At 54.9% G+C, this 24367-nt stretch overlaps 1 protein-coding gene and 1 long non-coding RNA gene across 8 annotated transcripts; one reads left to right on the forward strand and one right to left on the reverse strand.

Moving 5' to 3' along the window:
* Nucleotides 1–6: 6 nt before the first annotated feature.
* Nucleotides 7–6283, forward strand: LOC134735302 (uncharacterized). 6 transcript variants are annotated; one of them, XR_010118375.1, is made up of 3 exons: nt 7–250; nt 4582–4704; nt 5894–6283. It is a non-coding gene; the product is annotated as an uncharacterized lncRNA (long non-coding RNA). The 6 variants fall into 6 exon arrangements; XR_010118374.1 differs by lacking the exon at nt 7–250 and adding an exon at nt 257–449; XR_010118372.1 differs by lacking the exon at nt 4582–4704.
* On the reverse strand, nt 5862–22895 carry LOC129470485 (TBC1 domain family member 3G-like). 2 transcript variants are annotated; one of them, XM_063629678.1, is made up of 14 exons: nt 22405–22895; nt 19323–19395; nt 19078–19160; nt 17772–17811; nt 17218–17298; nt 16658–16765; nt 16222–16331; nt 14912–14960; nt 14266–14386; nt 13458–13552; nt 12439–12538; nt 11917–12069; nt 10498–10936; nt 5862–10457 (listed from the first exon to the last, which is right to left on the reverse strand). In XM_063629678.1, the coding sequence occupies exons 1-14, from the start codon at nt 22488–22490 to the stop codon at nt 10325–10327; spliced, it is 1671 nt and encodes a 556-aa protein (XP_063485748.1). In that variant the 5' UTR covers nt 22491–22895; the 3' UTR covers nt 5862–10324. The 2 variants fall into 2 exon arrangements, with proteins under 2 accessions (XP_063485748.1, XP_063485747.1); XM_063629677.1 differs by lacking the exon at nt 16658–16765 and adding an exon at nt 13001–13072 and having other exon boundaries at nt 10356–10936; nt 19078–19395; nt 22405–22891.
* Between the last annotated feature and the right edge of the window lie 1472 nt (nt 22896–24367).

Consider the following 24367-nt stretch of genomic DNA (forward strand, 5'->3'; position numbering starts at 1 on the left):
CCGACTCTGTGCAGAGAGGATTCCAGGGATGATGGAGTCCCGCTGTGCTGGCCTAGAAGCAGAGTGCACCCTCATGCTCAGTGCTCAGTGGGTGTCTGAACTGAGGGGCAGTTGTCAGTTTGTCTGAGTGGGAAACATCCTGGATTTTGTTACTTGGCAAAGAGTTGGTGTAAACCTACAGCCAGCAGCAGTCTGGAGCCTGGGAGCCTCCTGAAGTCCTGGGTGAAGCCTCTGGTTTTACCAATTGCAGGTCAGCTTGGCTGGGAGAGATGGGTGGCGGGGAAGGGGCAGGAGCCTTGAGGAGGAGGGAGAGGAGTCTTTCCTCCTCCAGCTTCCCCCTGTCAGCCCCAGCCCCAGCCCACACATTGTACCATCTCTCCTGCTGTGACTGGGTTGCCTGAATTTGTGGGAGACCCTTGATTCCATCCCAGAGTGTGCGGGGGACGGAGGTAAGGCGGATATCCTGGGGGAGGAGGGGAATGCGCTCTGGAAATGCCCTTCTGGAACCCTTCAGGGAAAAGGAGACCATCCTTGGAGTGAACGTTTCCTGACACCCCAAGGTTCAAACTTTCTCAAGCTGAGAGATGTTTTTGGTAGCATAATTAACACAGGGTTTTAATTTTCAATATGGAAAAGACATTTCAGTTGAGAATGAAAATTACTACAATGAAGTATGTGATTTTAAAAGTGGAGACAGACTGGGGGCTTTGGGGCTGGATGTAAGTATTATATATTTGGCCTCAGGGTGCCCAGAGCAAGACAAAAAGCTTTTCTTCACACACACAAAAGTCTGCATGAGACAGCAAGTCCTGCTGGGCCGCTGCGATCTGGGTGAAAGGGCCTGGCTCTTTTGTTTGTCTTGGCCTCGCGGTAGCCTCTGTGCTGGGATCGTGGCTTCAGCTTAAGCAGAAATAGCAGGTGCTCGATCGATACCATCTTAGCACTCAGCAGTTAGTTGCATACCTCAGTATGTCTTGGTGGGGGAATTTAACAAAATGCCTCAACTGCTTTGGTACGAAGTTTTTTTTTTTCTTTTAACTGTGAATTTTGAAGCTGAAGGGGAAGCTTGTGAGAGAGAAGCATCTGCCAAGACTTCGAGCTTATTTTTAGGTCCTCATCCTCTGATGTTCTCCTTCTGAAATGACACGGAGTCAGTCTGGGGGGCAGAGGTGAAGTGGAGACGGAAGGATTTTCCAGGTGACCGGGGCCAAAACCACCAGAACATCCACTCTGCCGCCACTGTCTGGTGAAAGGATTCATGTAAAAATGTTCGAGGTGGAATTATAAAAATAGTAACCATAAGTGTTAATCTTAAATAGCAGAAATAGAAACTTGGCCTTCAGATAACATGGCGATTGATTAGTTCATCTGGCTTGAGGCAAACTGAGGAGTCCGGGCCTAGCAGTGCCCTCTGGGCCGGTTTCTCTGCCCTGGGCCACTCTGTGTGCCAGACTAGCTGGACAGATAGAGACTCTGTGCCCCTGATGGGGCTGGCTGGGGAGAGGTGGGCTGGGGTGTGTGAGGCTTCACCATCCACAGCAGCCCCTGCCCTCCCAGCTGACCCAGGGAGTAACCGCACGCTCTAAGCCACAGTGGTCGGGGCTGGGCGTGGACCGCTGGAGAAGAGAAGATTTGAGGGGGACTGTCCTAGAGGCAGGAGGAGCGGATGTGTTCCAGAATGGGCAGAACTAGGAAACTGAGAAAGATTTTGGCTCAATAGAATCCAGCAACTGCTCCACATGTTGGAGATGTGTAAGCAGAAGCTGGTCGAGCACTTAATGAGGAATGTTGTTGAAAATGGTCATTGGAAGAAGTTTCAGGTCCCTTTTAGCCTGGAGATTGTACAAATCAGCATTCCACATCTGGAGTTAGTGACCCGCATTAAGCCTGAACAGACATCTTGGTCTGAAAGGAAGTGGTTTGGATTCATGACGCCACGCTCTACACTATGGAGCTGGGAATTCCAGAATTGCTTTGACTCAGATATTAATGGAGAAAGTTATATCCTTTAGTGGATAAAGCCATATCTGTTATGGATAAAGCCATATCCAGAACTGCTTTGACTCAGATGTTAATGGATAAAGCCAATTATTGATTTCTATTTGCCTAACCTGCCAGCTTTTGTCCCAGCGGCGAATGGAGAGCCACACGGATGTTTGTCGTCTCCCACGTTTTGGTGATCTGCTGTCTGTGGGTCTCGATGGAATTTGTTGGCAAGACCGTTTTCTGTATTGGATATTCTTCCCAACAGTGTCCACCCCAAAAGGCTTTCAGCCGAAAGGTCTGAGCCTAGGTAGGTTTACCAAGGGAAGCCATGAGTCAAGAAGCATCAGAGTGAAAAGGATCACTTCCTTTATTTTACCCGCAGGGGCTAATGCTCCGAGAGGAATGTGTACTTGGGCAAGGTCATACAGGAAGGTCATATCAGAGCTGTGCAGGCTGGAGTGTCCTGATTCTTGGACCACAGATGTCTCCCTGAGCCATTATTTATTTATTTTTGAAAAGCACAGTTATTCCATCATTTTGAGTCTTTCTTTGTAGTTGGCTTACATTGGGGGGCAGGACTGTTTTCTCAGGTGTCTCATTTGGCAGTCAGCATTGTCCCCTATGTTCCCTATGACTAGCTGAAAATTCAAGTGTGCCCATAGGGGTGCACAAAACCACACCCACACCCACACCCCCACACACATACCCACACCCCATTAAACCCATGGGTCTATCAGGACATCTTAAAACTCCGTGATTGGCCGGGCGCGGTGGCTCACGCTTGTAATCCCAGCACTTTGGGAGGCCGAGGCAGGCAGATCACGAGGTCAGGAGATCGAGACCACGGTGAAACCCTGTCTCTACTAAAAAAAAAAAAATACAAAAAAATTAGCCGGGCGTGGTGGCGGGCGCCTGTAGTCCCAGCTACTCGGAGAGGCTGAGGCAGGGGAATGGCGTGAACCTGGGAGGCGGAGCTTGCAGTGAGCCGAGATTGCGCTACTGCACTCCAGCCTGGGCGACAGAGCGAGACTCTGTCTCAAAAAAAAAAGAAAAAAAAGAAAAAAACAGACAACCCCATCAAAAAGCAGGCAAAGGATATGAACAGACACTTCTCAAAAGAAGACATTTATGTGGCCAACAAACGTGAAAAAAAGCTCATCATCACTGGTCATTAGAGAAATGCAAATCAAAACCACAGTGAGATACCATCTCACGCCAGTCAGAATGGTGATTATTAAAAAGTCAGGAAACAACAGATGCTGGCGAGGCTGTGGAGAAATAGGAACACTTTTACACTGTTGGTGGGAATGCAAACTAGTTCAACCATTGCGGAAGACAGTATGGCGATTCCTCAAAGATCCAGAAGCAGAAATACCATTTGACCCAGCAATCCCATTACTGAGTATACACCCAAAGGAATGTAAATCATTCTACTATAAAGACACATGCACACATGTTTATTGCAGCACTGTTTACAATAGCAAAGACATGGAACCAACCCAAATGCCCATCAATGAAAGACTGGATAAAGAAAATATGGTATATCTACACCATGGACTACTACATAGCTATAAAAAGGAAAGAGATCATGCCCTTTGCAGGAACATGGATGAAGCTGGAAGCCATCATCCTCAGCAAACTAACACAGGAACAGAAAACCAAACACCACATGTTCTCACTCATAAGTGGAGTTGAACATTGAGAACATATGGACACAGAGAGGGGAACAACAAACACCAGGGCCTGTTGGGGGGTAGGGGGTGAGGGGAGGGAACTTAGAGGATGGATCAATAGGTGCAGCAAAACACCATGGCACACGTATACCTATGTAACAAACCTGCATGTTCTGTACCCGTATCCCCCCCCTTTTCTTGGAAGAAATAAAAAAATAAGAGGGCTCTATCCATCATGGCTGTTGGCTGTCAAATTATTTTGAGTGAATAGAAACCCATGGTTCCACCTGGAGAACAGAGGGTATAAATCCCTCCTGTCCACCACACAGGATTTTCAGGAGGAGGCACTGACAGAATGGATAGGAAAGAGCTGACGTTGTTACTATCATTATTACCGATCAGCCTAACTCATAGGTATATGCAGTTCTTCATTCCTTTGAGTTATTTCATAAGGATGGCTGTTCTCAACTTGAACGCCAAGTCTTGAATGCTTGTCTTGATGGGTTGTGGAACTTGCAACCGATTTGTTAATAAGTGAAATACTGCATTTGGTGAATTATTTACTTAATTCAGATGATTCCCAGAATAACTTCCTTCACTGGGATGTATCTTGTTGAGTGGCAACAAAACAGGGATTGTACGTGATTCCCATCCTAGCTTAATAGGCGTTAGTCCAAAACCCAGGAATGTGCCATCCGTGGGGATGTTTTGGGTGGATGGGTAGAAAAAGGGTGGAAACCCTTGTCATAGGATATATTTCTGGTAAGGAGATGCCTAGGTCAATAGGTTTCAACATTTTTATGGTTCTTGATACTGTGAAAAATTACCTCCCCAAAGGATTCCATCAATGTGTTCAGCCTTTGAGATTGTATGCTACACCGTTTACAGAGCTCTTTCGGTCATGTTGGTTATTGTTTTGTAGGTTTGGTGAGTGTCGTACCCCAGTTTAACAGGTAGGGAGATCGAGACTTGGAGACAGACGGAATGACATGTGAAGTTCACAATCCTTTTTCCTGGCCGGAGGATCCAGGTTCTCTGAAGCTTAGTTAGTCTAGTATCAAGAACGACCATTTTTCTCACTGCACCAGCACCCCCTCTGACAGTAACAGCAAAGTTCTGCAGAAAGGATTCAGTCCAACTCAAAAAATGTATCTCACCTGCTATGTGTGAAGATTTAGAACCAATTCAACGACAATTGAACATGAAGTACGGGCAATGACAGATGATACAAATATAAGAATTTCTTCCACTTAAGATGGTGGTAGGAGGGGAGAGGGACGTGAATATTTATAAAGTTCCGTGCACTTTACATACATGTCTGATTTAATGTTTATAGCAACCCTTGTTACTGTCCAGCTGTTCTCTTTCATTGGTTTTGTTTTATTTTTTAAAACCATCATATTTTGTTATTTCAAAACCATCATACTTCTTAAACCTGTGACCCCACCGCTTCCGTATCAATAGCTGTTGTTGGTTTTATCCCATTTTACAGTGAAAATGGAAGCCGTAGGTTGGAAACACCTTCAACTTCTGACCACCAAACCAGTGAATTTATTTGCACCCACATTCCTAAGTTTGGTTGCCTTCCCCTTCCTCCCTCCCTCCCTCCGTCCCTCCCTCCCTCCCCTCCCTCCCTCCCTCCCTCCCCTCCCTCCCTCCCTCCCTCCCTCCCCTCCCTTCCTCCTTCCCTCCAGGGTTGCCTGTTGAATGTTGTTAGGAATCTAAGTACTGAAGGGAAACTGCCTGGGTTTGAATTTTGTTCTGTCCCTTGCACCCTGCCTGGCTTCAAATCCTAGCTCTGCTTATTCAGTTCTTTTAAGGGGATGATCTTTGAGCAAATGTCTTAGCTTCTGTTTTCCCAAGTAAATGGACACAATAGTTGCTACCTTGTGAAAGTGTCATGTAATTGACCAGCATTTACCAAGTAGCATCAGTGTTCAGTTTCAGTCATTGGTGATTCTGCAGTTGGACTGTGAGGGGGTGTTGGGGTGGGGGGTGGTGTGTGTGTGTAGCACTTCATTGCGTGGAGAAAGGAAAAGATACTTTTGATAACTGACAGGCAGCTTTTCTCTGCTTTCGTGTCAAAAGGGAAGAAGGGAGTTTGGAGAGGGAAAGGAATTCTCTGTAACACTAAGCTCTCTTCCACAAAAACAGAGGTACAGAATGTGTAATAATTTACAGAATTTCTAGACCTCAAGGATCTGATTTTTTTAAATTTACTTTTATTTTTTCAGGTTGAGACTGAGCTAAAGTTAATCTGTGGCGACGTTCTGGATGTACTGGACAAACACCTCATTCCAGCAGCTACCACTGGCAAGTCCAAGGTTTTCTATTATGAAATGTAGGTTCTATACTAACAATTAACAAGTGTACTTCAATACATTTAAACATTCTCAGGAATAATTGGCTTTGTTTCTTTTTTTTCTTAGGCATTTAATATTATTTTCCTTATTAAATGTAACCAAAAATCCCACAGAAATTAACAAGAGGAGGAGCCTCTAAATATCAACAAAATTATCACTTAATAGACTAGAATTAAACAAGCAAATGATTCTAAGAAATGGCACAAGTGTATTCATCATAAAATAAAATTTCTACATGAAACATTTAGCCATTCCAGACCATTTCCGTCTGTGCAGACTCATCTTTTCCTGTGTTTTGCAAAGCCCAGCTAGAGCAAGCAAGTTCTTCCCAATGGGTTTTTCCCATCTCTGGTTGCTTGGCTGGCTGGGCTTCCCCTACAAACCCCCTTCCTTTCCCCTAGGCAGGGCCCGGTGTCCCCATCCTGAGGAGTTGAGCTCATGAGGGCATCTGACCAGGAGTAGCTATTCCTGGTGCTATTGTCATTGTCCTGTTTGATGTGTGAACATGGCTGCTGGCTCTACAGAGATTTGGCAGGTAGCAAGGAGGTTTCTTTTCAAACTTTCCTTTGGAAGTCAGACTTGGTGAGGATCTTATGCCCACTTTTTCCTAGCTCTGTGGTGTCAGGCAAAGTCTCAGTTTCTGCAAATTGGGGTTAAGAATTCATACCTCACAGCAGTCTTTTGATAAATAAATAAGATCTTTTTTTTTTTTTTTTTGAGACGGAGTCTCGCTCTGTCGCCCAGACTGGAGTGCAGTGGCGCGATCTCGGCTCACTGCAAGCTCCGCCTCCCGGGTTCAACGCCATTCTCCTGCCTCAGCCTCTCCGAGCAGCTGGGACTACAGGCGCCCGCCACCACGCCCGGCTAATTTTTTTTTGTATTTTTAGTAGAGACGGGGTTTCACCGTGGTCTCGATCTCCTGACCTCGTGATCCACCCGCCTCGGCCTCCCAAAGTGCTGGGATTACAAGCGTGAGCCACCACGCCCGGCCTTCTTAATTTTTTTTTAAGAGATAAAGTCTCACTCTGTCACCCAGGCTGGAGTGCAGTGGTGCAATCATGGCTCACTGCTTCCTGGAACTCATGGGCTCCAGCAATCCTCCTGCCTCAGCCTCCTGACTAGGTGGGACTATAGGCACACTCCACCGTGCCTGGCTAATTTCTTTGACTTTTCTCTAGAGACAGGGTCCACCCATGTTTCCCAGGCTGGTCTGACTTCTAGACTCAAGTGAACCTGAACCTCCCGCCTCGACCTCTCAAATTGCTGGGATTACAGGTGTGAGCCACCACACCCAGCCTTAATTTCTTATGTGCCATGCTACTACAAAACATCATTATTAGGGGCAGCAGGATGGAAGGTGCAGGAGGACGCTGTAGTGCCTTTACAATATTTCTTTTTTTTTTTTTTTTTGAGACAGAGTCTCGCTCTGTCGCCCAGGCTGGAGTGCAGTGGCGCAATCTCGTCTCACTGCAAGCTCCGCCTCCCGGGTTCACGCCATTCTCCTGCCTCAGCCTCTCTGAGTAGCTGGGACTACAGGCGCCCGCCACCACGCCCGGCTAATTTTTTTGTATTTTTAGTAGAGACGGGGTTTCACCGTGGTCTTGATCTCTTGACCTCGTGATCCGCCCGCCTCAGCCTCCCAAAGTGCTGGGATTACAAGCGTGAGCCACCGCGCCCGGCACACCCGGCTAATTTTTTGTATTTTTAGTAGAGACGGGGTTTCACCGTGGCCTCGATCTCCTGACCTCGTGATCCGCCCGCCTCAGCCTCCCAAAGTGCTGGGATTACAAGCGTGAGCCACCGCGCCCGGCACACCCGGCTAATTTTTTGTATTTTTAGTAGAGACGGGGTTTCACCGTGGCCTCGATCTCCTGACCTCGTGATCCGCCCGCCTCAGCCTCCCAAAGTGCTGGGATTACAAGCGTGAGCCACCGCGCCCGGCACACCCAGCTAATTTTTTGTATTTTTAGTAGAGACGGGGTTTCACTGAGGTCTCGATCTCCTGACCTCGTGATCCACCCGCCTCGGCCTCCCAAAGTGCTGGGATTACAAGCATGAGCCACCACGCCCGGCCTGCCTTTACAATATTTCTGTATATCTAAAATCATTTCAACAGGAAACATTGATTTCCAGACGTGAAGGTGGTTCTCCTTCCATGAGTTTAAAGTACAAAGGCAGGCTCATGGTGTCATCAAAACCTTCACGTTTTGAAATAAATGTTTCCTGTTGAAATGATTTTAGATATACAGAAATATTGTAAAGGCACTACAGCGTCGTCCTGCACCTTCCACCCAACTTCCCCTCATAATGACTTTTTTAAATTTTATTTTTATTTTATTTATTTATTATTTTTGCACACAAAACAATAAACATTTTCTAAAACTACATACTAACAAAAAGATGCATATCAAACATATTAGGAAGGTTGCACATGGAAAGACGGGGAATAGAAATGGGGGGTGGGAATTAAAGAAAATAAATGAGAGAGGGACTTTGTATGGATCAATGATAATAACTCAATCCTCTATTTGACAAAGAAGAAGGAGAAGGAAGAGGAAGAAAAAGAAAGTGGGATAAAGGATTAGAAAGGGAGGAAAATAGAAAAAATTAGAGTATGACTCCAGGGTAGACCTGTTTTGTTGTCGCTTGGTTCGTTGGTTGGTTTGACAGTTGTGTTTTTCATATGTTTCGCCATGTTGGCCAGGCTGGTCTCGAGCTCCTAGCCTCAAGTGATCAACCCGCCTCAGCCTCCCAGAGTACTGGGACTACAGGCGTGAGCCACCACATCCAGCCCCCACATTGCTTCTGGCCTCTGTGGTAGACCTCCCAGACGGGGAGGCTGGGCAGAGGCGCTCCCCACATCCCAGACGGGGCGGCCAGGCAGAGGTGTTCCTCACTTCCCAGACGGGGCGGCCGGGCAGAGGCGCTCCTCACTTCCCAGATGGGGCGGCTGCGCAGAGGCGCTCCTCACTTCCCAGACGGGGCGGCCGGGCAGAGGTGCTCCTCACTTCTTCACAGACGGGGCGGCCGGGCATAGACACTCCTCACTTCCTAGATGGGGTGGCGGCCGGGCAGAGGGGCTCCTCACTTCCCAGACGGGGCGGCCGGGCAGAGACGCTCCTCACTTCCTAGACGGGGTGGCGGCCCGGCAGAGGGGCTCCTCACTTCCTAGACGGGGTGGTGGCCCGGCAGAGACGCTCCTCACTTCCTAGACGGGGTGGCGGCCCGGCAGAGGCGCTCCTCACTTCTTCACAGACGGGGCGGCCGGGCATAGACGCTCCTCACTTCCTAGATGGGGTGGCGGCCCAGCAGAGGGGCTCTTCACTTCCCAGACGGGGCGGCCGGGCAGAGGTGCTCCTCACTTCCCAGATAGGGCGGCCGGGCAGAGGTGCACCTCACTTCCTAGACGGGGGGGCGGCCGGACAGAGGTGCTCCTCACTTCCCAGATGGGGCGGCCGGGCAGAGGTGCTCCTCACTTCCTAGACGGGGGGGCGGCCGGGCAGAGGGGCTCCTCACTTACCAGACGGGGTGGCGGCCGGGCAGATGCTGCAATCCCAGCACCCTGGGAGGCCAAGGCAGGCGGCTGGGAGGCGGAGGCTGCAGCGAGCCAAGACCACGTCACCGCACTCCAGCCCGGGCCACACCGAGCCTCCTTCTGCAGTCCCAGCACCTCGGGAGGCCGAGGCGGGCAGAGCAGTGGAGGTCAGGAGCTGGAGACCAGCCTGGCCGACATGGCGAAATGGCGCCTCCAGCCAAAGGAGAAAAACCAGGGAGGGGTGGTGGCGCGCGGCGGCAATCCCAGGCAGCGCGCAGGCCAGGGCAGGAGAATCACGGGAGCCGGACGCAGGGAGTCTGCAGCGAGCCCAGTTTACTCCAGCCGGGGCCACAGAGGGAGGGAGGGAGGGAGGGAGGGAAGGAAGGACGGAAGGGAGGGAGGAAGGAAAGGAGGGAAGGAGGGAGGGGAAGGAAGCCCTAATGACGTTTTGTAGTAGCATGGCACATAAGAAATTCAGGCCGGGTGTGGTGGCTCACACCTGTAATCCCAGCAATTTGAGAGGTCGAGGCGGGAGGTTCAGGTTCACTTGAGTCTAGAAGTCTGAGACCAGCCTGGGAAACACGGGTGGACCCTGTCTCTAGAGAAAAGTCCAAGAAATTAGCCAGGCACGGTGGCTTGTGCCTATAGTCCCACCTAGTCAGGAGGCTGAGGCAGGAGGATTGCTGGAGCCCATGAGTTCCAGGAAGCAGTGAGCCATGATTGCACCACTGCACTCCAGCCTGGGTGACAGAGTGAGACTTTATCTCTTAAAAAAAAATTGAGAGATGTAACATGAGTACAATCCTATTAACTAAATAATAAGGCCCTGAGGTGGGAGTGCGCTGCTCCTCGTCCCTAGCTGCGAAGGAGGTGTCCTGGTCGGAATCAGTGCTGGGTGCACTGCAGGGCCCGGAAGTCCATGCCCACATTGTTCAGTTCGGCGAGAGCCAATCTCACTCCCTCGGCAGAGTGTTCAGCCTGCCAGCAGGTGGCCAGCTGGTCCTCCTGGGATATGGCACGGACCCAGCAGCTCTGTTCGAAATCATAATGGGGGAACCAAGGGCCCCCTACATCCAGGTCCATCGGGAGACGGGGCATGGAGTTCCACTGCAGGAATCTCCAGGAACCCTGAGGTCCTCCCTGAGCCAGGGCCGGGCTGGGCACACCCTGAGTGCCCACAGGGTAGCTGTCTTCCCGGACAGCCCCACCAGGACAGGGTGTGGAAGAATGAGGTGCCCGTGGCGGGAAAGCTGACCAAATGGGCCGCTGGAACCGGGCTGGTGGGCCTGGAGGGGCCTGCCTGTCCCCCTTGCAGAAGGTCTTCCCGCCACGTGAAGCCAGCACAGGCCCGGGTGCCGAGGACCCTTGCTCGGCTTTGGCTGAAAGGAAAGCAGATGTGGTCAGCGTCTCCAGGGAGCCCATGCAGGCCTTTCCGGGCTGGGCCCCACCTGCCTGCGTCTCTGTAGTCCTCGGGGTCTCCGTGTGGCCCCCGTGGCCTGACACTGAGGACAAGCCTGTAGTCTGCTGATCCCAGAGGGAGGGGTATGCGCTCCCTGGCATGGGGAAGCTGTCGTGGCATGGCGGGTGGCTCCTGGGACTGCCCCCAGGGTTGGGACTGGCTGTGGGTTTCCTTCCACACACATTCGTCCCAGGGCTGTTGGGCCTGGGATACGGCCCCCAGTCAGAACTCAGGTGGGAGGGTCCTTGGATGTCACCCAGCCCCTTGCCACCTCACATGGGGACCCGTCTCTGCAGTGGGTTTTTGGGCCCGGACGTGGGTCACCCTCTGCCCTCCTGGGCTGCCCAGTCCATGCCAGGACTGACTGTTCCCACATCGGGCTGAATTCTTGGCTCTGGCTCTGGGCCCGGAGTCCCGCCTGTGCCCTCTCCCTGAATGCTCTGGGGGTCAGGGGCCCCCAATTCCCTTGTCTCCCTGGCTCAAGGCTTGTTGTCCTGGCAACCTTGGAGGAGCGTGCAGGAGTGAGGGGCCTCTGCTGCTCTCTGAGGCTGTGGGTGCTGGCAGGGAGAGGCGGGGTCTCCCACAAATGGGTCTGGCTCCTCTAGTAACTTTGAGGGCCCTGTGAGGGGGAGAGCCAGACACCGTGGAAAGTGGGGGGGGCTCGAGGGAGGGTCTTGCCCACATCCCCCTCCTGCGTGCACAACACGTCCAGTACACAGGCACTGAGTGCCTGCCCTGAGGACCGGTGGGCCTCCTGTACTTTCTTAGAGTCCAGGAGGAAGAGGAGGAAGAAAAGGTGAAGAGGAAGGCCCAGGTAGTAGGGTTGCAGGTCCCGGGCCCTCCCCCACTGTTGACTGCCCCAGAGGGTGACATGGGAGGGGACACGGCACTGGAGCCCACCTGAGGGTGGCAGGTCCGCTTGCTTCCTCCCTCGTTTGTTCACAGAGGCCCTGACGTGCTTGAGCACCGTGTCATCATCCCTGGCCCAGTGACGGCAGAACTGGCTCCGAAAGCACGCCCACAGGCCAGAACTGGATGTCTCCTTGAGGCGCTCTAGGGACAGGGTGGACATCAGGCCAGAAGAGTTCCCTGGGAGGGGGCCAGCCCATACCCCGTGGCCACTTCAGCCTCTCACTGGGTGGTGCTGGATCCTTTTGTGGCCACCCCCGGGGTCCAGATGTGCACAGGAGGCTGTGACTGGGGGGCGATCTGGACAGGGAAGTGCCCGCCACACTCCTGACTTTCATCTGGGTCATGTGGCGGATGGGCTCGCTGTCACAGTGCCCTTCCCGGCCCACCTGGCCAGACCTCCCTCTGAGCCAGAACAGGGGATCGTGAGGACAGTGTGAGGAAGCTGCCTTCGGGCCAGTCGGGGTCTGACCCCGGGGCTCCCCAGGCCCCATTGGGCACACGTAGACTTACTCTTCTGCACCTCGAACGCAATGGTGGTCATGGGCATCCGTGCTTGTTTTCCTTGTAGCAGGTACACGTCCCACAGGCGCAGGGTCAGCCCGAGAGAGATCTGTGGAGACAGCAGGCGTGGGAGAACCTGGCCCTTCCAGGCTGGGACTGGTGGCTCGAGCTGTGCCCATTGGGGTTTCAGTCCCCAGAGTCAGTGGCCTTCCCCATGAGCGTCGCCTGGGCCCTCCAGGACGCTGGGTCAGGCAAGGTCTTGCAGCTCCTCATGGGGGGCACTCATATGAGTGGAGATGTGGCTCCTGGAGAGAGGGGCCTGCCCAGCGCTTGAGGCTTCCCTGAGCCCTCTCGAGTCGGGTCCTGGCGCAGTCTGCCCATGAGGCTGGGCCTGAGCCCCAGCCATTGCCCTGGGATGACCCCTCTTAGGCAGAGGGTTTTGCTTGCGTGTCCTTCGGGGACCCGCCTGAGCCTCCTGTGGGCTGGGGTGAACCAGACTGCCGGACTGAGGAAGCAGGGCACTGCAGGGCAACGAGGGTCCCTGAGCCAGGGTCTCCCTATGCCACCTTACCTTCATTAACATCCGGAGAAGCCAGCCTAACGAGAAACACTGCCCGCATAGACCAGCGTCTATGTCCTGGTCCTGATGGGAGCAACAGAGGTGCTCAGGCCACTGGGCTGCCCTAAAAACCTCCCTCTTCCAGGGCCTCTGAAGAACCTATGCCTAGTGCAGAACACTGGGCAGTGTCCAGGGCTCCCCGCCACACCGTCCCCTTCCCGCACTCTCGGTGGACACACTGCCCTTTGCCCTGCTCTGCGGGAGCTGGGGCCCCATCCCTGTGCCTCTGTCTCCTCCAGGGCAGGAAAGGAAACCAACTCCCAGCCCATGCAGAACCCGGCATCCCAGGTCAGGCCGTGGCTGGGACTCAGCCAGTCACCAGCCCCACGAGGGGCTCCAGCCCCCCTGCTCCTCCAGCCCCACGGGATGCAGGGCCTCTGGGGAAGAGCCGAGGGGACCATAAACTCACCAGATGCCACATGGTCTTGGGTTGTGACGTGGGTACCACACGCTCCTGATGGTCTTGGAGCCCCTGGACTGTCCCGCCATTTGGGCTGTGGAATCCTGAGAAGCCCCCAGCCCATCATGAAATCAGAGCCTTCTCCCAACATGTGGAGCCATCAGCTGCAAGAGCTGGACAGCTTGAGAGGCTCCCAAACCTGAAGACCTCCCACCCTCCCATCTGGTGACCCCACCATGCGGCCTTTACCCTGGGGAGGTGGGGCGGGAACATCCCCTGGAGCCTGGCTGGAGGTTCCCCTGGAGGCCTCCTGGGCCAGGGTGCAAAAAGGGCAAGGCTGACTGTGAGGTCACAATAGGGTGGCCAGAACAGCGTGGGTACTGGGCTTCCTGGTCATCTCCTGGAAGTGGGATCGGGCCAGGGGACACGGGATGGGGAGATGCTGCCACCTGGGCTTGCTCGGCCCATTCGTGTGCACCAAGGGCAGCGGGAGCCCTGGCAGTTGGAGGGCAGGAGGACTCTCAGGGAGGGGAGAGTCAGCTGCACAGAATCAGAGCCGGAGGGCGTGGCTCCGGGACACAGAGGGTGGCCACGGGGAGGATGAGATGCCCTCTGCTGATGGGGTTGAAAGGTGTCTGACTTGGGCTGTGGGGGTCGGCTGCGGACTCCTGTGGGACCCTCAGCAGAGACGTCCTAAAGGCTCCCAACGAGCCGGCGACACAAGGAGAGTGCCTTGGCTGAAAGCCGAGATCACCTGGCCACGGTGGCCGTCCCCGGGTCTGGCTGCGTGAGGCCCCAGGGGCAGCTGTTCACCTACCCTGCAGGGAGTGCCTCTCACTGGCCAGCAGCTGCACCAGTGCCCAGAATGTGTCCTCCTCAGGCAGATACAGGAGGAACAAGGGGGCGATGTGGCTCAGGTTCCTGTGGTAGCCCACCTCCTGCAAGAGCCAGAGTCACCATGGAAGGACATCAGCTGGGAGGGCTGAGGTCACCTGGGAGGACTCATGTCATTGGAGAGGGCAGAGGTGACTGGACAGGCTTCCTCTGATGAAGAGGCTTCCTCAGGATGCAAATTCATTTCATGACAAGAGCCAAGTCCATCAGGCACTTCAGCACCTTGTCCAAAATGTCTCCTGAGACCACCATCCTGCGTGTGACGCTGCCAAGCTCCCAGGCTTTGGGGCAGCCCCAGGAGGAGGGCGTCATTTCTTGTTCTGAGAAGTGGTGGTCAGGCCCAGGTGACACCAGGAGTCCAGGCCCCAACTCCTTTGTGTCTCAGCTTGACCCCTTGAGACCACCCCCTTGCTTGGAGGTTTATGCCAGCGGGGAGCTGGAATCCTACCTCCTATAACCTGGTGGGTCACAAATACTAACTTTAAAAGAAGCAATGACACCCCCACCAGACACCCACTCCTGTGAATGTGGAAATACGGCCCGGGAACCTCACTGCCGGGAATACTCACCGGGTTATACTCCGCAGATGCCAGGAGGATGTAGAAGAGTTCCCGCTGCCTAGGAAACAGAGAAAGGGGGCTATGGTTTGCTTTGTGCAGACGCTGTTACTTTCACTTTGTCTACAAATCCTAACGACAAATCCCATTTCAGGTTCAGATGATTCACCAGATAAGCAGTGAGCTCTTCAGGGCCTGAGACTGTTGAAGAAATGTTTCAGTAAAATCCACATCCGTGACATGCAAATAGCCCAGTTGTAGTGAGTTGACCGATCCTTTTCACTCTGAATGATTTTTTTTTTTTTTTTTTTTTTTTTTTCAGTTTGCGCACATGCCAGTTCAGTCTCTGGGTGTACAGTTTCTCCACGGTTCCAAACCAACGTGCGGAGTCTCCTGGCCACCGCTCCAGCCCCTCCTGGAGTGACTCCTTCATCCTCCAAGTCTCCAGAGTGGCCCCTATGCACCCAGCCTCTCCCCGATTCGTCAGCCCCTGGCCACCCAGACTGCTTTTCAGTCCCTGTGGTTTGGCCTTTTCCAGAATGGCCTAGGAATGGGAATGCTACTGTGGTAGCTTATTGGGTCTGGCTTCTTTCCCTTAGCAAAATGCATCTAGGATCCACCCACGTTCGTGTGGGCATCACTGGCTCGTTCCCTTTTCTCACTGGGTCTTCTGTTTGAAGGGAGGACCAGCCTTGCTCCCCCCACGACGTGTTGAAGGCCGTCCCCGAAGGCTCGCTGTGTGAGTGACGGTGAATCAAGCAGTGAACCTGGCATGCAGGTTTCATGTGGATGTCAGTTTCCAAATCAGTGGGTTCCATATCTGTGACACCTTGGGGACACGTGGTTCAAGTCCATTGAGCTTTGTGAGCCACTGCCCAACTGGCTGCCAACGTGGCTGTGCCGTGTCATGTTCCCAGCAGACCTGGATGAGAGTTTCCAGGGCCCATAATTCTCCCAGCGTTTGGTGCTGTCAGTGTTGTCTGGGTAGGCTCATGGGCCCTCCATCCTGCCACCCTCCCGTGGGTCCTACCACGGGTCCCCGTGGGTCAGGGAGAGCACCTTTCACCATTGTGCATGATTTTCTTTGCTGTCTTCTGTCTCCTCAGGATCCTCCTGGGCTCCGGCCCCACATGTTCCAGCCTGGCCCAGGGCTTGGAAACAGGGAGGTGCTCGGTTCATGGTGCCGGCTGCTCCCTGGGCCAGGAGAGCTCTTGGCAGCTCTGTCATCCCTCCTGGGTGACCCTGGCTTCTGCTCCGGGGAAGTCCCCATCCCTCTCGTTCACCCCATCTCCACTGGGACCCTGTGGCTCCCGTAGGCTTACCTGGCTCCATATCGATGCCTGAAGAAGACATGGTTCTGGAGAGTCCTGCTAACATCCCGGTCGATCTGGTGGATGTGTTCAGATGACCTCTTGCCCTTCTGCTTCACGAGCTGTAGGGCAGGGCCAAGAGAAGGAAGCAGCCTCAGAACAGATGGAAGACTCCCTGCCCCAAATGGCAGTCGGCCCACAGTCAGCACTTTGGGAAAGAAGGCTTCCTTCTGCAGAAAGCTGCTTTTTGGCTTGTTACTGAAGCCAGGGAGGGTCACCAGAGCCGAGTTTTTCTGTCTGTGGTGACTGTATCACCATCTGTGCCCAGGGTGTTCATCTGACCTTCCCCCTCACCCCACCCCCCAGGGTGGGCTTGGCGTTCCCTCCAGCTGGAGACCTGGACCCCTGACACGGCTTGTCCTGTTTGTTGTGCTCTGGCTGAGCGTACCTTGTATTTGCTGGGGTTTTTTAACTTGATTTCCTGAATGTTCAGGAGGACTGACCACGCCGGGCCCCGGATGTTCGTGGGAATTCCCTCGTATATGCGATCTACAAGCTGTGGGCAGAAAACAGTCTGGTGTCACAGGCCACGGGGTGACCCCAGTGAGGACCAGAGCCCGGGGATTCTGGGAATTGTCGGTTTTGGCCCCATGATTCCTCAGTAGAGGTGAGATCGAGCTGGGACACAGTCTCCCTTCCCAGGACTGAAAGAGTGGATGGACACTCAGAGTTGAAACTCTGATCTGAACCTTTTTCTTCCTTGGGGTCACCAGGACATCCCTAGCCTTGAACTCCAGGTGGTCCGAGCCCTAGATTCAGATTCCCTCCCAGCAAGGTGACGCTTGCACGAATAGGCAGGCAATCTGGCGACCAGGCCTGCAGTCCTCCGGGCGAGGACAGTGTGCCACCCGCCCTCTGAGAGGCTGACGGTGCCAGGCCACAGCCATGGGTGCCTGTCCCCTGTCTCTGCAGAGAGTGCTTCCGGGGGCCTCTCCCTCCACACATTACCTTTTCACTGTTCTTGTACGTCTCCCATTCGCCCAGCATCTCCAGCCACTTGCTGTTTCTCCTTGTCTCCCGCCGAATTCGCTGTCAAATGAGGAATGTTGGAGTTAGTGGAGCTGCCGGGCTTCCCAGAGCTGCCCGTGGATGCTGGGTCTTGGGCTCTGGAGCCCTGGTGGGACCCAGCTGGAAGGAGCCAGGGAAGGGCAGACCCTAAGGGCTGAGAGCCTTTGAGCAAATGAGCACCAGTGGGCTGGCTTTGGGACCCCGGGATGTGCCATCCTCGGGCCACAGACACACCAGTCTTAGGTCCCAGCCTCTCGGTGGGGTCCTGACACAAGCGGGCAGCCACCCTCAAGCCAGGACTGTGGTTCTCACTTTGGAATTGTATCAAACTGCCAAAGTTAAATCAACCTGGGGTCAGGTCTCTGCTGCCCCTCCCAGTGACAGAGTGTTGCCCTCACCCGCCACCGCCCAGGCCGGCTGCTTCCTCTGCCTCACTGACCACCCGCCCAGTCCCTACGTCCCTGGACCAGCCCCTCCATGCATCAGGCTCTTACCTTTGCCTCCCGCGCAGTCAGAGAAGGCAGCTCCATCTCACTGTAAGGCAACCCAGGCAGCGCTGAGGACCTGCACAGGGCCTGGAGCCACCCCAGCCTGGGAGCCGACCCCCAGAAAGGACTGGCTCTGTCCCTACCCAGCTCAGGGCTCAGCCCGGGAGAAGGCACAGGGAAGGGAGGACAAGGGCCTTCCTGTGGGGCTGACTCCCAGGAGGGGCAGGACCTGGGAGAAGGAGTGCGGGGACTGCCTGGCCGGGGTTACCGGGGCCCCTGGCGTGGGGGCTGGTCAGGCTGCACAATGGGGCTGCCCATCCTGGACTCGAGGTGGTGCTTACTGCTGGAGCTGAGAAAGGTCAGCCTTGAGATGGGATGGGGGCCGCCCAAGGTGGGCGACCGGGCCCTGACAGGAATCCCTCAGGGATTGGCCACATCACCCCGCCAGGGTCAAGGGAGGCTGCCCTGAGACCTGCCCGGTGTACTCTGGGTGCACCAGGGGCCCATCCCACTTGACAGCCCCAAGGCTCTTGCAGGCTCTGACCTCCCAGCATCCACCTGCCTCTCCCTGCATCTGAGCCACACACCCTGCATTTCAGAAGTGGCACGGCTCATCAGCTCCCTCCCACCCTACTTCCCCTGGGATCCGCTGTCTCTCCATCCTCTGATCCCTGAGGGATGGGCTCCAGGCTGGGCTCCTCTTACCTGGCCCCAGATCCCTTCCCAGCACCAGACCCAGGGTCTTTAGTCACAAGCCCTGCTGCCTCCCCGGCCTCACCCTGAGATGCCTAGAGCGGGGCCCTGCCCGTCTTCTCCCCCATTCTCTTAGGGCCAAGGCCCCCACTGTCCCCACACCTTTCTCCCTTCCCCATGGGGACAGTGAGGGCTGTAGCTCTAGGGAAATGGGGGAGGACAGGGGCAGGTGGGCTCTGAGAGACCTGCTGGACAACAGCCCCGAGGCTGTGGCCACAACCCTTGGATCTCACTGGGGTTGTCTCCTGGTAGACAGGGCCAGACCCTCAGGCTGCCCCGCTCCTCTTGTGCTGACTTGCCGACAGAACTGCTGAGAGCCCAGGGGCCTGACCTAGCCCAGTCTCCATTCCCACCGGCTCCCTAGATGGGCCTTGCACCTCTGGCCTAACAACAACCTCGGGCTGGACCTGCAGGGGAGCCAGGGGGGAGTTCTGACCCTGGAAAGAGGTTGACCCGAGCTGGCGAGACATGTCCTGTGTCAGAAAGGCCTTTCTAAAAGCAAACCCATCCCTGAGCTGAGACAGATGCTTTAGGGGTGAGGGGAGCACAGAGGACTCACTGCACAATCCCAAACGGATCCATGTGTTCGAACATTCCGATAAGCACAGGCCCCTTGTCCTCTGGCAGCCCAGCTTGGTGCCCCTGTAACCCAGAGGGAGCCTTGGTGAGGGGTCCAAGGTAAAGGGTGCAAGGGCCTGGGGGTATTGGCCACCCGTCCCTGCCCTGTGCTCCTAGGGAACCCAGGACCCTTTGACCAGGGCGCACTGGAAGAGGCCTCCCTCCAAGAAGCAGACCGAACTGTACCTGTTCGTATTTCCTGATGACGTCCTCTCGCTCCTGCGCCCGCCAACTATCTACATCCTCCACCACGTTCATCCTGTGAGACAAAATTGGCTAAAGGTTACACTGTACCCGACAGCTTCGGAGAACACCTGAACCGCTCCCACCGGGCTCCCAGATGCTGGTTGGTTGTGTAACCTTCATTCCACCATTGCACTCTGGTAGAAAGGGGCCAAACCCCATGGCCCACACCTCCATGGGTCTCTGCAGTCTGAAGCCGCAAGCAGGGGTGAGCATCTTCCCAAGGACTCGAGAAGAGTGGGACCTGGACAGAGAATCCCGTTTTCCCCTTATGCCATGAAACGGGCACATACCTGCCCCAGCAGGTTGAACGGTGTCCACCTGCCAAGGGTGAAGGGCCTGTGATGGGCTATTCCAGGGTTGTGGATGCGAACTGGGGTCAGGCACCAGAGGTCTCTGTACGATCAGCCTCCTGGGATACTCAGGGCCACAGAGATGCCCAGTTTCCTATGGGGAACAAGGTCTCTCCTGACTGCTCCGTTCTACCTCGCTCATCACTTGGGCTACCGTGGCCCTTCGGTCTAACCAGTGAAGCTGCTTTAGGAATAACGCCATTTGAGCGGGAGTGTGTTTGGTTTTGGGGATGAGGGATGAAAATGATCTACTGTCTCCAAAGCAGCCACTGCGCTCATGGAAACCACATCTCTCGGGGAGGGACTGTGGACTCCACCATTCTGAGCTGTCCCTATAGGAGGGGGCTTCATTTTCCTGGGTCAGTGATGAAGAACAGTGGGTCCTTGCTCCTGGAGAACGTCTAGATGGACCGTCCCTCCTGAGAATACTCAGGGCAAAAGGAAAGCGAGGCCAGACAGAATAAGAAATACTTGGGGAGAAGCCCAGTGCCTGGACCCCTTCGAACACAAGGGAAGATAGTCTCCCCAGAGCCAGCCCTCCAGGGCTCCTTCACTTTCCACAACTGCCCAAGGGCAGAAGGCTCCCCATGCCACTGCCAGACAAGGGACCGTGTGTGTCCAGTGGGTCCCACAGTGACCATCAGGACCCAGCTTAAGCCCCAGGTGTGTTCTGAGGACCCTTCCCTCCTCCCCACCCACCGTGGCATTCTGAGGTCATGGCACGCATCACAACGGGGCCTTGCCCGGGTCAGCAGGGCCCAGAGTCAGGGTCCTCCGCTGCCTGGGGCGTCAACATGCCTGCCTGCAATGTGTGCACGTGCGTGCACACGCGTACGTGGGTAAACACGTCTGTGCACGTGTGTGTTGCTTCTCTGGCCAGGCCCGGCTGCCCCACTCATGTGTGCACCCAGTTCCTCATCACTGTCACCCCCGAGGCCCAGGGCCAGCATCAGAGCATCCATGGGAGCTCCCTAACCTCAGTGTCTCTGCCAGGGCCAGGCTCTGCCCCATCGGGATCGGAAATCTGGGCAGATTTGGGATCTCGAGCAGGGAGGTCACAGGGTTGAGGCCTGAAGTCTAGCACGGCACACAGCAGGGCTGAGAGCAAAACACAGAGTCATGTCTGGATTTTCAGGCCGGTTACCGCCTCTCTGACCCCAGACGTCTCACCTGTCGAACGGGTACATTCAGGAACAGCACCCACTCTACGAAGCCACCGTGAGGACAAAAGAGAAAATCATCTACACAGGCAGTGTAGAACGGGCTCCCTGTGAGTGCTCAGGGATGACCCTCCTCCTCAGCAGCTGCCCAGAGGCCAACACCGCCCATACCATAGCCACTGTCCCCAAGTCAGCCTGGAGGGAAGAGAGCAGGTCACACTCACCTGATTCTGATCAGCTGGCCTGGGTTACGTATGCCTCTCAGGGAGAAAACCTCAGGGAGAAACCAGAAAACTGGTGCTCACAAACCCCACTGCCTGTGTGTAACTGCCGCAGAACACAGAAGGCAGGCCGGAGAGCGGATAGATGCTAAGCACCAGTGGCATTCTGAGGTCATGGCACGCATCACAATGGGGCCTTGCCCGGGTCAGCAGGGCCCAGAGTCAGGGTCCTCCGCTGCCTGGGGCGTCAACATGCCTGCCTGCAATGTGTGCACGTGTGTGCACACGCGTACGTGGGTAAACACGTCTGTGCACGTGTGTGTTGCTTCTCTGGCCAGGCCCGGCTGCCCCACTCATGTGTGCACCCAGTTCCTCATCACTGTCACCCCCGAGGCCCAGGGCCAGCATCAGAGCATCCATGGGTGCTCCCTAACCTCAGCCCTCCCCACCGAGGGTGGTCCTGGGATACACATAGGGGTGGAGGGAAGTGACTGCTGCTGTTGGATCTCAGGATACAAATGCTAATACTATTACCCAATGGTCTTTTTAGCGTCTCTAATGGTATCGCTTTTTCATTTCTGACATTTTAGCTGCGTATTTCTCTCTATGACCCTTGGCTATTCTAGCTAGAGGATCCTGTGGGGAAAGTGCCGGGCACACAGTAGGGGCTCACTCTTCTAGACACGTTATCTAAAACCTGGCTCATCTGTCCTTCCACCCAGGGCCTAGGACATGCCAAATTCCAGGGGCCAGAAAGAGCTCGGGATAAAATGAACCTTCAAGGGGAGGGCTTTGACCTGGGCTGAGTCTGCCTGTGCCATCCAAACGGAGTCTCAAGTCCTGAGGCAGGATGTCCAGATGCCCCAGTGCAGGGCCCTCCTGATCAACACCTGCTGCCCTGTACTCATTAGCAACCTCACCCACCCGACTCTCAAAGCACACTTGGCTCTCATATCCAGGAGCTCTGCATCTGTAGATTCAGCAACAGCAGATGGAAAATATTCAGAAAATAAATTGGATGGTTATGTTTCTATTGAACATGTGCAGACTTTGTTCTTGTCATCAGTCCCTAAAGAATACGGTATCACAACCATTTATGTAGCATCTGCATTGTATTACATATCATAAATAATCTAGTAATGGTCTAATGTCTACGGGAGGATGTGCATAGCTTATACGTAAGTACTACTCCATGTTATATCAGAGACTTGAGCACCCATGGATTTTGGCATTCCCGGGGACCCTAGAACTAATCCGACATGGATACCAAGGGATGACTGTATATACTCACTCAGGAAGGCTTCTCATTGGAGGAAGGGCCCGGTTCAGGACAGACAGGGACATCATCCCTGGACTACCGTCCATCCATCCATTCATCCATTGGCACCACCCTCTAGGACTGTCCCAATGACAGCCCTAGCAAGTGGAGACAAGAAAAAAGACTGGCTCAAATGGTACAGCTTTTTGAGGTCTTGGAAGATGTTGCACCAGTATGAGAATAGTGGGTCAGTTTTCTCCAGGATCCAGAAAGCATATCAGGCAGGCTCGGGGAGAGGAAAGGAGCACGGCCTCTCCAGCAGCCACACAGGCCTGCGGTAGGCTGGGGCTGGGGCTGGGGCTGGCCCTGTTTATCACTTGGGCCTCATGGGGGAAAAGAAAGAACAGGGGGCAGAGGAGGAGCATGGGGGCAGCTGGTTGCCTAAGGAGAAGGCGTCTCGGGGAAGGGGTATTCATTCGTTTTCACACTGCTATAAAGAAATAACTCGAGACTACGTAATCGATAAAGGAAAGAGGTTTAATTGACTCCCAGTTCAGGGAACTTACAACCATGGCAGAAGGCGAAGGGGAAGCAGGCACCTTCTCCACAAGGCAGCAGGAGGGAGTGAGTGGAGAACCAGGAAGTGCCCCACTTTCAAACCATCAGCTCTCCTGAGAACTCCCTCACCATCCGGGGAGCAGCAGGGGGGAAACTGTCCCCAGATCCCATCCCCTCCCACCAGGTTCCTCCCTTGACACAGGAGGATTACAATTCCACATGAGATTTGGGTGGGGACACAGAGCCAAACCCGTGAGGGTCTCAGTGTATCTTGCAGCTCCCCCGGGGCTGAGGCTGAGTACAGATCTGCTGGCCCTGCTCTACAGCACGCGGGGACTCTGCCTGTGTGCCCCCATCTGCTCTTCCTGGGGATGGTGGCTGCTTCCTCAAGAGGAGGGTGGATCTGCTCTTCTGCCCACCCCTCTCCAGGGCCTTTTGGAGCCCTGGCCACGACCTCCCAGGGTAAGGCCAGGACACCGGCTCCTTGCCCTTCTTGCTGCTTGGGTGACAATCCTGGGGTCACCCATAGGCCCCATCACTGTTGCTGCTTCTAAATGGAGAGTATTTTGGCACGTCTTCCTGGCAGAGTCCGGGGCCTCATCCCTGTTATTTATTCTATCTCGGTAAAGCCAGGTGAAGACATCTGGGCAAGGAGATAGTGGAGTGGCCCCCAGGAAGGGGGGGTGGAGGGCGCTGGCCTTCGGGCTTGCCTGGACCAGGGTGGGAAGGGGCAAGGTTACCAGGAAGCAGGGCTGTCAGGGCTAAAATCAGGAGGTGGTAATAATGCTGGTGGGGGACAGGGCTGTGTGATGGGCTTGGGGTGGGGCATGAGAGCCAAGGTTTGTCAGCACGCAGAGGGGTGGCTGACTCACGGACTAGGGGCTGTGGAACCCAGTGGTTGCCCTTAGCTCCTGGATCCTGGGAGACTTCTGGAGCCTGGATGTGGGGCAGCCGAGGGGTGGAGGTGCGGCAGACAGGGGTAGGGGTGGGAGAGGAGGCCCTGCATGGCAGGGTGCAGGGTAGGAAACCAGCCAGGGGCCAGTTTGCATTGGCGGCTCCCATCCCCATCCCCACCCCCAAGCCCACCCTACCCCTGCCCTGCTGCAGAGACGGGCCTGGGCTGCTGTCCTCTGCTTTGGCCTCAGCAGATCACACGATGGAAGCTGGCAGCCCACTTCCTGTGGGTGCACCACTCGAGCCAGCTGCGACCTGCACTTTCTGCTTCCTGGAGTGTGGGGCGCCCACTCAGGAGAGCACGGCACACCCCACACCCCTCATTTCGAGGATGCTGGGAGGTGGGGACCAAGGTCCTGCAGCCCTGTGCTTGCACTATGAAAGGTAGCCTGGGAGTCCTGTGTGCGCCCATCCACGTGGGGCCCCAGGAGCCTGAACAGTGGCAGGCAGAGAGATGAGGAGGGAGAGAGAAGAGGAAAAGAAG

This window comes from Symphalangus syndactylus, chromosome 20 (assembly GCF_028878055.3).
Source record: "Symphalangus syndactylus isolate Jambi chromosome 20, NHGRI_mSymSyn1-v2.1_pri, whole genome shotgun sequence".
Lineage (NCBI taxonomy): Eukaryota > Metazoa > Chordata > Mammalia > Primates > Hylobatidae > Symphalangus > Symphalangus syndactylus.